General features: G+C 40.4%; 1 protein-coding gene and 1 non-coding gene across 2 annotated transcripts; one reads left to right on the top strand and one right to left on the bottom strand.

The window, feature by feature from the left end:
- Positions 1-1338: 1338 nt before the first annotated feature.
- LOC110913553 lies at positions 1339-1935 on the bottom strand. Its single transcript, XM_022158374.1, has one exon. The coding sequence runs from the start codon at positions 1933-1935 to the stop codon at positions 1339-1341; it is 597 nt and encodes a 198-aa protein (XP_022014066.1).
- Positions 1936-7690: 5755 nt separating this feature from the next.
- Positions 7691-7797, top strand: LOC118487851. The gene has a single exon (XR_004882794.1). It is a non-coding gene; the product is annotated as a small nucleolar RNA R71 (small nucleolar RNA).
- The last annotated feature ends 4215 nt before the right edge of the window (positions 7798-12012 follow it).

Consider the following 12012-nt stretch of genomic DNA (forward strand, 5'->3'; position numbering starts at 1 on the left):
CAATTTATCTCAAAACGATACCAACGATACCAACACCAATTTATCTCAAAATCAATTTTTTTTTTGAAACACACCCTATGCATATGGTACAACAAGAAAAACAACAAAATGTTGCTTATTTATATATGGTAATACATGCAATAATGCTAAAAATATATATTCAATTACATTAGTGTTGATAGGGTTTCGTACCACACAAAATAATATGTCGATAATTTCTTGCAATTGATTAAATTGAATTAATCCAAACAAAGAAACTGGAAATAAAGAGTAACATGCAACACAAATTGAACAGTAATAACACATTAAAATAACAATAAATAAGGGGTAAATTACAATTTTCTTCCTTTATATTTGTACCGGATTGTAACGGATAACCTTTAACTTCAATAATTACAGTCACAGTCCTTTATTTGGAAAACTCGTTACATCTTTCATCATTTAGCACTAACAAGGTTAAAATTTTAAGTTAAATCAGAACATGTGTCTTGCACATGAGCGTAAATTGGTAATTTCATTTTTTATATATAAAACCCTATCTTTTCTCCCATCATCTCTTTCTCCCTCTTTCACTTAAACCAACCTCGAATAATCATTGACCAAATAATGTGAATGATTAAAACCGACGAAACCGAATGATGTTTTTTATTAGATCTGAACAATCCACACCACACATTCGTATAAATTGAACGATCTGAAAAATTTCTGGAATCTATTAGATCTCACCCACACTACCAATTCACCATATGCAACAGTTTCTACAATATCGGACCCTTGCAGGAATCGCACCAACTCCGACCATCTCTTTCGCGTTAATCCGACGTAAATAACAGGTAACAATATATGCATTTCAATTGTCTTTTCGTGCCAAACATAAGCCTTCTATCTATTGTTACATTTATCAGACAATCGTGCTTGATTTGAAGCTTTAGTGAATTAGGGTTTGGTTCAGTACTGTAGCCGTTGTTGAAGGTGATAAGGAAGGTGGGGGCGCTCATGGATGGAGAGATGTACGGACGGTAGGAGCGAGATTGGAGCACTGGCGGTAGCATGGTCGCTGGTGGCGGTAGCTCTGGCGGTAGATTGGAGCTTTGGCGAGATTAGAGTTCTGAGTTTCTAGAGAGAGAGAGAGAGATATGAGATTATAATTATGTATATATTTTATAAGTTTTTAATTTTGTTTTTGTTTTATTTATAAAATATTTTAGTTTTTTTTTTGAACAGCAACGATTCTATGATTTATAGAACAGGGCCAGCATATGCTGTAAAACCCAAGGATTACAAGCTAAAACATAAAACAAAATACAACTTTAAAAACGTTCACCCAATAGATTTTTACTATTTTATAATGTCCCTTATGTTGAAGTCCTCCCACCTTTCCCAAACTATATCTTTCACTTTCGATCTACTTTTCAACCACAAAAACGTGTCGGCCTTGATCTCCTCGACTATACTTTCTCCTGTCCTTGCTATGCCTTTAAACTCTTTGCCGTTTCTAGCTTTCCATAAGTGCCACATAGTTGCTTGCATTTCCATTTTCACCGTTTTCCTCCACAATATAGACCCCTTTAGCCCATCCGCATATGTTAGAGCCTTCTCACAACTGCTGGTGTCCGCCACCGAAGGTAGTTTCAGCCAATCGATGATTTGTCTCCACACTATTACCGATTCCACACACTCGCTAATGACATGGTTCACTGTTTTTTCCTCTGATCTACACCTAGGGCAAAGGTAATCATCCAGTCCGATTCCTCTTTTCCGCAATTCGGTTTTCACCGGGATTCTTTCAATACCCACCCTCCATATGAAGTAATTTATTTTTGCAGGCATCCACGAATTCCAGTGCTTCCATTCCTCCTCTCTTTCGCTTTCCATGTGCTTGTAGATCTGTTCTTTAACCGTCGCTACTGAAGGTTCTTCCCAATTGCTGTTCATCCATCCTCATCGATCCTTGCCTATGAGAGGTTTTATTTTATTTAATTCATTTAACATGCCTGACCATTGAGACCATTCAACATCTGAATATGGGGGTCTCGCCCACTCAATACTCCACTGCACCTCGTTCTGTAAGCTTATTGCATATTCCGAAACCCTAGCCTGTTTATTTTTTGCAATTTTGAACAAGTCTGGGAATTGATTTTTGAACGATTTTTCTCCTGCCCATCTATCCAACCAAAACTTTACCTCTGTTCCGTCTCCCAGTTTCGCCATTAATCGATCCTCCAGCTTTATTCCTTTACTCTCCAAATCTCTGAAGGATGTCACAATGTCTTTCCACAATCCACTAATGCTGTTGTTTACAGGAAAGTATTTCGTACTTCTCGAATTAGCGTGACCTGGCCTTATAACTCTTGTCCAAAGAGCTGTCGGTTTCATCTTGAACTTCCATCCCCACTTTGCTAGCAACGCTAAGTTGGTACTACTCATATTCCCGATTCCAAGGCCGCCATCTCTCTTTGGTTTTATCATCTTGTTCCAAGCTATCCACCTTATCTTACTCTTTCCGTCTTTCATCCCCCATACAAAATCTCTGCGGATTGCCTCTAATTTTTGTAGAACTTTCTTTGGTGCTTGATGTGCGTGAAGTGTGATATATTTTTGATGTATATTTTTAAGCCCTTTTTACACTTTTAGCCAAGTTTTAAATTTATAAAACACGATATTCACTAACACTAAACACACATATGGGCAAGTGCACCCATCGTGGACGTAGTATAGTGTTGGTAAGATACCGAGGTCGTCCAAGGACACGAGAGATTTTAATACCGGTTTATCCTCAACGTCTAATCAAATCAAAAAGTTAGAAAAGGTTTTTAAACTAGAAAAATAAAAACTAACTAAATGCTGAAAAATAAAAATAAAATAAAAACAGATAGACAAGATGAATCACTTGGATCCGACTCGTGTATTAGTATAACCTTTGATTATTTTCGCACTTTTGCACTTGTTTAAGAGATTATCTTAGTTATTGTAGTAGGCCCCTCTTTTGAAGGCGACGTTACCCTCAACCCAGTAGTTTGAGTCAGCAAGGATACAATCCTAAAGGGTTGGATTATTGGAAGATAATGAATTAAGTTATTAATGCAAATTATGGTAGGCCCCGTTTTTGGCGGTGACGTTACCCTCGGCTAAGTAGTCTGAGTCAGCAGGGATACAGTCCTAAATAGCCGGGTTATAGTATTAATAGTAGTTAACTTATGAGGGGGTCAAAGAGTTTGGATCCCCGCCATCCAATACCTATGGGCATTGAAGGAGATCCTACTAAATTTGACCCAGGTCCCTTGCAGGACCTCTAAACGCTGAACAAGGGCAAGACCCTTACCAAACCGTTCCCTTAACCCCCGACCAGGTAGCCAACATACCTCCATATACACCGTGGAGATATGAATTGTGAAAATCTTTTATTTTATATAGACAGTAAAATAATGCCAAGACACCACGGACAAACGATAAGGAAAGATCACCTTCAACATAAGTAACTAGTTATTAAAGTCATTAATACAAAACCAAATAAAAAGTGCAAAAGATTAAAAATAAAAAGTATTATACTAAACACTTGTCTTCACCAAGTGATGTAAGAGACTTAGGCAAACATGGCCTTGATTGTCAAGAACTTTTACTATCAATCTTGGATCCCGAGGCGACTCACACACTCTACGATGGACAATGGATGATGGTGGTGGATGATGGTGTTATGGTGGTGGTGGGTGGTGGATGAAGTGTGAGAGAGGTGGTGTGCCAAGGGATGAGTTGGAATGAAACCAAGTATTCCTATTTATAGGCTGAAAAGAAGGCTGGGCACGGCCCCGTGTCCGCTGGACACGCCCCCGTGCCCGTCTGACACTCTCTCTCTTCATTAATTGTAATTCGCAATTACAATTAATGCGCCTGCTGTACTTTCGCCACGCCCCCGTGCTCACTGGACACGGCCCCGTGGTGGGCAATAGAAGCTTCTATAGGTTTGTCTTTTCTGTTGCTTCTTGGGCACGACCCCGTGCTGGCTGAGCACGGGGCGTGTTCAGTCTTCTGTTTTCTCTTCTTTGCTTGGGAGGATGCCGTTGAGGGTTCGGGCAATCTACTTTTGTTCCTTTTCTTGTATTTATGCTAGAATTAGCTGTCTTTTTGCTTCTTTTGTGTATTTGAGCTCATTTCATCCTGAAAATACAAAAGGAAGACAAAAACACTCTTTTTCCAACATTAGTACTTAAAAAGGGTTAGTTTTATGCCTAATTTGATGTAATTTATATGTTGCATTTTACACACATCAAATACCCCCACACTTGAATTTTTGCTTGTCCTCAAGCAAAACTCTTTAAATATGTGGCTTACACTCCCAAATGGAATGGGTAGAAGAGAAGGTTTTTGGCTTGTCATAGAGTGTCGGGAATCCAAGATTTTTTTTTTTGGGTTTTATTTTTATTTATTTACAATCCTATTCGTTATGATTTATTTAGAACGTTTCATAAGATAAATTACTTATTAGGGCATAGCATGTCTTTTTTTTTAAATTTCATTTATATACAAGTTCACATACCTCACGGGGGATCACTCAACACTCGGCCGAAGGTGTATTTTTAGTGAATCACTCGAGAGCGGCATGGAACTTATTCCTACCATAAGCTTGCCAAGCAATCAATCCTCATCCTTTTTAACTTTATACCTTTGTAGATATCAAGAGGACTTTTTGGGTGAAGGGTTAGACTTGGGTTAAAGGTGGGTGGTTGGGTTAGTGGTTAGTAAAAGGGCGAAAAGCGTAAAAAGCGTCGGTTTTCGTAAAACACTTTGTTTTTTGTGACTTTTTTTTTTTGAAGTATTTCTCCAAACAAGCTTTTGTTTGCATAGCTTTGTTTTTTTCAACTTCATCAAAAAAAAATTTTTTTATTTTTTTTATTTTTATTTTTTTCGTCACACGAAAAAGAACGAGTTTACGAAAAACCGAGCTTGTTACTAAAATAAAGGGTGAAAAATAAAAAGGGTTTTGGTGGGTGAAAAAGGGTAAAGAAATGAAAGGTTTAGGCTCAAAGGGGTTAACTAGGGGAATTTTGGGTAGGTGGTAAAAAAAAATGAAAAATAATAGTGTCGAAAGAAAAATGGTTAGTCCTAATGCCTCCATCATTTACTTACTTGGGTTTAAGTTGGTAAGGACCGGGAATGAATCGTCGTGGCAAGTTCTAGAGTTGTAAGAACCAAGCGGCTATTCACACAAGAAACGAAAAATGAGCATTTAGTCTAAGGATGTAAATTTGTATGCTCAATAAAGGCTCAAAACTCACTTTTGTGGGAATGGGGTTTTTTAATGTGATCAAGTATATATAATCAAATTTTAACTAGACTTGTTATGCCATTTCATAATTTTCTTATGTTGGTTCTTGTTATCACGACGCTCTCGGTTGTAAAATTTGTAAAAATATAACCTTATTAATCTTAGGATTCCTAACTTAAACTTTAGACAAGTAAAAAAAATGAAAAATTTTGAAAAAATTTGGGGTGTTTAGCGGTTCCAATAGAGTTTTGTGTAAGGCTTGTTGTTAGGACTTGCAAAATTTCAAGGTGTTAGCTTCCCCCCCCCCCACACTTAAATTACACATTGTCCTCAATGTGTCCCAAAAATAAATTTTTAGGTTGATTGGATGTGTAATGTGGTGTTAAAAAGCAAAAATTTATGTTACTGGCAGTCTGGACACGGCCCCGTGTTCAGGTGCCAGTAACAGAAATTAAAGAAATGAGACAGAAGCCTGGACACGGGGGCGTGTCTGGTGAACACGGCCCATGTCCAGTTACCTGAACTGGGCATTTTTCTGCAGGTGGTTCAGCACGGGGCCGTGTTGGTTGGGCACGGCCCGTGTTGAGCCTTCTGTAATGGAGATTTGTGTCGGGTTGCCTCGTTCTTGTGCATGGGGCCATTTTTCTCATTCCCTTTTTCATCCTTTACCACCGCGAGTGTGTTTTATTCCTGCAAATTAAAACTAAAAGATTAAACTAAACTAAGGATAGTTCCGCGGAATGCCTCCGTGGTGCGCCACGTTTATAAGGGTCCTTGGCTAGACCCAAGATGAGGTTATATATTTTCTGAGTGGGATGCTTAGCGTCTCATGTTACACCGTCGGAGAGCAGCATCCAAACTTGAATCAATAACCTTCATGTAGTTGACCGGGTCGTCGTCTTCAATTCTCTTCCCAACTCCGAATTTTACTTCATCATCCCCGCACCTCAAGGTGAGTGTTCCGTCATTCATATCTACCACCGCTTGTGCGGTGGCAAGGAATGGTCTCCCTAGTATGAGGGGGACCTCGGTGTCTTTCTCCATATCGAGTATGACAAAGTTGGCTGGATAGACGAATTTGCTTACCTTTACCAAGACATTTTCGATGACACCTTGCGGGAATTTGACGGATCGGTCAGCAAGTTGTATGCTCATTTTTGTAGGACTCGTTGTTCCTAGGCCGAGCCTTTTAAACATTGATGAGGGCATGAGGTTAATGCTAGCCCCAAGGTCGGCTAGTGCATTACGAACGGGGGACTCCCCGATTGAGCAGGGAATCGTGAAGCTTCCGGGATCGATTTTCTTTTGGGGAAGTTTATTAAGTACGAGGGCAGAGCATTCTTCGCCTAAGTTAACTAATTGCAAAGTTTCAATTTTCTTTTTATGAGTGAGGAAGTCCCTCATGAATTTAGAGTATTTGGGCATTTGGGTTAGGACATCAATAAAAGGAATATTGACATGCAATTGTTTTAATAGACTTTCGAACTTTGTGAATTCCTCATTGGTCTTTTGACGAATTAACCTACCGGGGTACGGGACTCGAGGAGCCTTGGTAGGTTCTGGTGATGAAGGGGAGTTCTTCTCCTGCAGAGGCGGGGGTACCGTTTCTTCTGTCGGTGGTGGCACTTCTGCAGGCCCTACGGTGCGGTTTCGTAGCGTGATGAGATGAACTTGCGCTTTTGGGTTTGTTTCGGTATTGCTAGGTAATGCGCCTTGTGGTGTCTCGGCAAAATTTTGAGCTATTTGATTTAATTGTTTTTCTATGTTTTGAATACTAGCTTGTTGATTTCTAAAATTTGATTCTAATTGTAGAAATCTTTCCGAGTTTTTCTTTTCAGTGTCGGAGATGAGGCGAGATACAGTATCTTCAAGCCTTTCTCGTCCACTTTGTTGTTGAGTGAAATTTTGTGACTCATTTCTTGGTTGTTGAAAGTTTGTTCGTTGGGTTTGTTGGTTACTACTATTGCTGGGTTCTCTCCAACCAAGGTTTCGGTGGTTTCGCCATCCTTGGTTGTAGGTGCCCGTTGGAGGACCCGACGGCCTAGGTCTATTATCAATGTAGCTTACCGATTCCTGTTGATCGTCTGTATCTTTCATACAACTCCAATTTTCATGTGGCCCACCACACCCTTCACAAGCCATAACCGAGACTGTTTTTGTCATTTCTAATTTTTTTATTTCTGAAGAAAGGGCCTCGATTTGGGCTTGTAAAGAAGTGCTTTCATCAACCTTATGGGCGCCCGGGGCAATGGATTTATTGCCTCGGGGGTGTGCCATTGAAAACTGGTTTGAGCAATTTCCTCAATTTGGTTATATATTTCATGCGGGCGGCGATTACCTAAAAGTCCCCCGGAGCTAGAATCAAGTGTCTGCCTTGTGTGTGGCAACAGTCCATTATAGAAAGTGGATACTTGTTGCCATATCGCAAGGCCATGATGTGGACACTTGCGTAATAGTTCCTTGAACCTTTCCCAAGTTTCATATACGGATTTCCTGTCCTCTTGTGAATATGTATTAATTTCAGTCATTAATTTAGCCGTTTTAGCGGGAGGGAAATACTTATATAGAAATTTTTGGGCTAGTTCATCCCAGGTGTTTACCGATCCAGCTGGGAGGGCGTTGAGCCAAGCTTTCGCTCGGTCTTTTAGTGAGAAAGGAAACATTCGGAGGCGGATGGCGTCATTTGATGCTCCATTGATCCGAAAGGTATCACATATTTCTAAGAAATTAGTAATATGTAGATGGGGATCCTCGTCCGCAAGCCCATGAAAGGTTGCGGAGTTTTGGAGCATTTTTATCAAATGCGGCCGAAGTTCGAAGTTATTAGCTTCAACATTCGGAGCATTGATAGCGGCGCCTAGGTTACCTACGGTGGGTCGTAGATAATCCATGAGGGTACGTTGGTCTGCCATTGGAGGTGGATCACCCGAAACTTTCTCTTGGTTTTTAGCTCTTAATCTTTTTCTGAGAAAGCGTTCGGGTTCTTCTAGAGGTTCTTTTATGTCCTTATTAGAACTGGAGCTCATACACTAGGTAGGATTGGCGTCTGGTTCCAAGTCCTGCAATAAAAACAGAAAAGAATGTTGGTCAGAAGGTTCACCACGGCCCCGTGTTCAGCGAACACGGCCCGTGGTCGGAGTTACAGTGATTGTTTTCCAGATCCCAGTTACTAGAAAGTTGGACACGACCCCGTGTTGCACCAACACGGCCCCGTGGTCAGCCTTCTGTAACTTGGAAAGCTAAAAACTGCCAGTAACGATGCTGGGCACGGCCCGTGTCCGACCAGGCACGGCCCGTGCTGAGCTTTGCAGAAGCTGAAAAACTAAGAAAATCCTAAAAAATTAAAAAGAAAAATAAAAATATGATTAGGCCGTTGATTCCTAACTTTCTTAAAATCCTTGTGTCCCCGGCAGCGGCGCCAAAAACTTGATGTGCGTGAAGTGTGATATATTTTTTATGTATATTTTTAAGCCCTTTTTACACTTTTAGCCAAGTTTTAAATTTATAAAACACGATATTCACTAACACTAAACACACATATGGGCAAGTGCACCCATCGTGGACGTAGTATAGTGTTGGTAAGATACCGAGGTCGTCCAAGGACACAAGAGCTTTTAATACCGGTTTATCCTCAACGTCTAATCAAATCAAAAAGTTAGAAAAGGTTTTTAAACTAGAAAAATAAAAACTAACTAAATGCTGAAAAATAAAAATAAAATAAAAACAGATAGACAAGATGAATCACTTGGATCCGACTCGTGTATTAGTATAACCTTTGATTATTTTCGCACTTTTGCACTTGTTTAAGAGATTATCTTAGTTATTGTAGTAGGCCCCTCTTTTGAAGGCGACGTTACCCTCAACCCAGTAGTTTGAGTCAGCAAGGATACAATCCTAAAGGGTTGGATTATTGGAAGATAATGAATTAAGTTATTAATGCAAATTATGGTAGGCCCCGCTTTTGGCGGTGACATTACCCTCGGCTAAGTAGTCTGAGTCAGCAGGGATACAGTCCTAAATAGCCGGGTTATAGTATTAATAGTAGTTAACTTATGAGGGGGTCAAAGAGTTTGGATCCCCGCCATCCAATACCTATGGGCATTGAAGGAGATCCTACTAAATTTGACCCAGGTCCCTTGCAGGACCTCTAAACGTTGAACAAGGGCAAGACCCTTACCAAACCGTTCCCTTAACCCCCGACCAGGTAGCCAACATACCTCCATATAGACCGTGGAGATATGAATGGTGAAAATCTTTTATTTTATATAGACAGTAAAATAATGCCAAGACACCACGGACAAACGATAAGGAAAGATCACCTTCAACATAAGTAACTAGTTATTAAAGTCATTAATACAAAACCAAATAAAAAGTGCAAAAGATTAAAAATAAAAAGTATTATACTAAACACTTGTCTTCACCAAGTGATGTAAGAGACTTAGGCAAACATGGCCTTGATTGTCAAGAACTCTTACTATCAATCTTGGATCCCGAGACGACTCACACACTCTACGATGGACAATGGATGATGGTAGGGGATGATGGTGTTATGGTGGTGGTGGGTGGTGGATGAAGTGTGAGAGAGGTGGTGTGCCAAGGGATGAGTTGGAATGAAACCAAGTATTCCTATTTATAGGCTAAACAGAAGGCTGGGCACGGCCCCGTGTCCGCTGGACACGCCCCCGTGTCCGTCTGACACTCTCTCTCTTCATTAATTGTAATTCGCAATTACAATTAATGCGCCTGCTGTACTTTCGCCACGCCCCCGTGCTCACTGGACACGGCCCCGTGGTGGGCAATAGAAGCTTCTATAGGTTTGTCTTTTCTGCTGCTTCTTGGGCACGGCCCCGTGCTGGCTGAGCACGGCCCCGTGCTGGCTGAGCACGGGGCGTGTTCAGTCTTCTGTTTTCTCTTCTTTGCTTGGGAGGATGCCGTTGAGGGTTCGGGCAATCTACTTTTGTTCCTTTTCTTGTATTTATGCTAGAATTAGCTGTCTTTTTGCTTCTTTTGTGTATTTGAGCTCATTTCATCCTGAAAATACAAAAGGAAGACAAAAACACTATTTTTCCAACATTAGTACTTAAAAAGGGTTAGTTTTATGCCTAATTTGATGTAATTTATATGTTGCATTTTACACACATCAGTGATCGGTACATCGATAAATAGAAGTTAGGCAAAGCTCCCATTACCGCTTTCACTAGGACCAATCTCCCGGCAAAAGATAGGCATTTAGCTTTCCACGCCGAGAGTTTACTATTGAATTTGTCCACAACTGGTTTCCAGAATTTTATTCGTTTCATATTTGCTCCTATGGTTAATCCAAGGAACCTGAACGGTAGATCGCCTTTCCTGCATTTTAACTTGGCTGCCATACTTTCAACTTCCTCCTTATCAATACCCACTCCATATAGCTTAGATTTATTTAGGTTTACTTTTAAGCCCGAGCATAAGTAAAAACATCTTAGGATCCTATTCAAGTTTAAGATGTTTGTTTCAGACCACTCACCCATGAAGATCACGTCATCCGCGTAGCATAGGTGTGTTATACACGTGCCTTCGTTCGGTAGTTCCACTCCTTTGAAGGCTCATCTTTCTCCTGCCCTGGTCATGATAACACCCAACGCTTCCATGGCTAGAATAAGTAGAAACGGTGATATGGGGTCGCCTTGTCTTAATCCTCTATGTAGCTTAAACTCTGTAGTCGGGGATCCGTTTACCAATACTGAGGCCCAACTCGATTTTAGGCACGCTCCAATCCATTTTCTCCATAAATGCGGGAACTTCATCGCTTTTAAATTCGCCAACAGGAACTTCCAGTTTATTGAGTCGTATGCTTTCTCAAAATCCACTTTAAACACGAATATTTTCTTCTTACTCTTTTTAGCCCAAGATATAACCTCACTAGTGATAACCGGGCCATCAAATATGGATCTTCCTTCCACGAAGGCTGTTTGTACAGGGCCAACTACAGAACTGATGACCTTTTTTAATCTATTTGCTAGTATCTTAGCGATCACTTTGTATAGTACTCCAATCAAAGAAATAGGGCGATATTCGTTAACGTCTTTGGGGTCTCTCGGCTTTGGAATTAGTGCTACGAAGGACGGATTGCAGCCTCTTTCAATTCGTGCTTTCTCGTGGAACTCTGTTATTGCTCCCAGAAAGTATCTCTCCAACTGGTTCCAATATTTTTTAATGAACTTGAACAAAAAGCCATCTGGCCCAGGGGCCCTATCACTCCCACACGCCCAAACCGCGCTTTTTATTTCTTCCCTCGAAAACTCAGCAATCAGATTTCCTGCTTGATCACTTGTTATTTGTGAGAATCGTCTTCCATCAATCGTCGGTCTTCTATTTACAGGTTCGATGAATCTTGATTTGAAGCTTTCTAGAATGGATTCTTTAATCAACTTAGGATCTGTTTCCATAACTCCATTTATTCTTATAGAATTTATTCGATTCCTTGCTTTTCGACAACTTATAATTCCGTGGAAGAATTTTGTGTTCTCATCACCTAACTTCGCCCATCTCATCTTAGCTTTCTGTTTTAAATCTTCCAACCTTCTCTTCTCATATTTCTTTATTTTCCACTTACTTGTAAGTCTTCGAGTTTCCGCCGTTTTCTCGATTTCTTCTATTACTTTTTTGTTTTCTTGTAGCTCTTTATCCTCCTTCTTTTTTGACTCCCTCCTCCATTGCTTTATATCTCCTTTAAGCCACTTAAGGATACCTGCCACCTCCTTTATCGA

Source organism: Helianthus annuus, chromosome 15, assembly GCF_002127325.2.
Source record: "Helianthus annuus cultivar XRQ/B chromosome 15, HanXRQr2.0-SUNRISE, whole genome shotgun sequence".
Taxonomy (NCBI): Eukaryota; Viridiplantae; Streptophyta; class Magnoliopsida; order Asterales; family Asteraceae; genus Helianthus; species Helianthus annuus.

What these genes read in the sequence shown, in the direction of transcription:
- LOC110913553 (XM_022158374.1), bottom strand. Translation starts at nt 1,935, where the DNA reads ATGAACAGCAATTGGGAAGAACCTTCAGTAGCGACGGTTAAAGAACAG.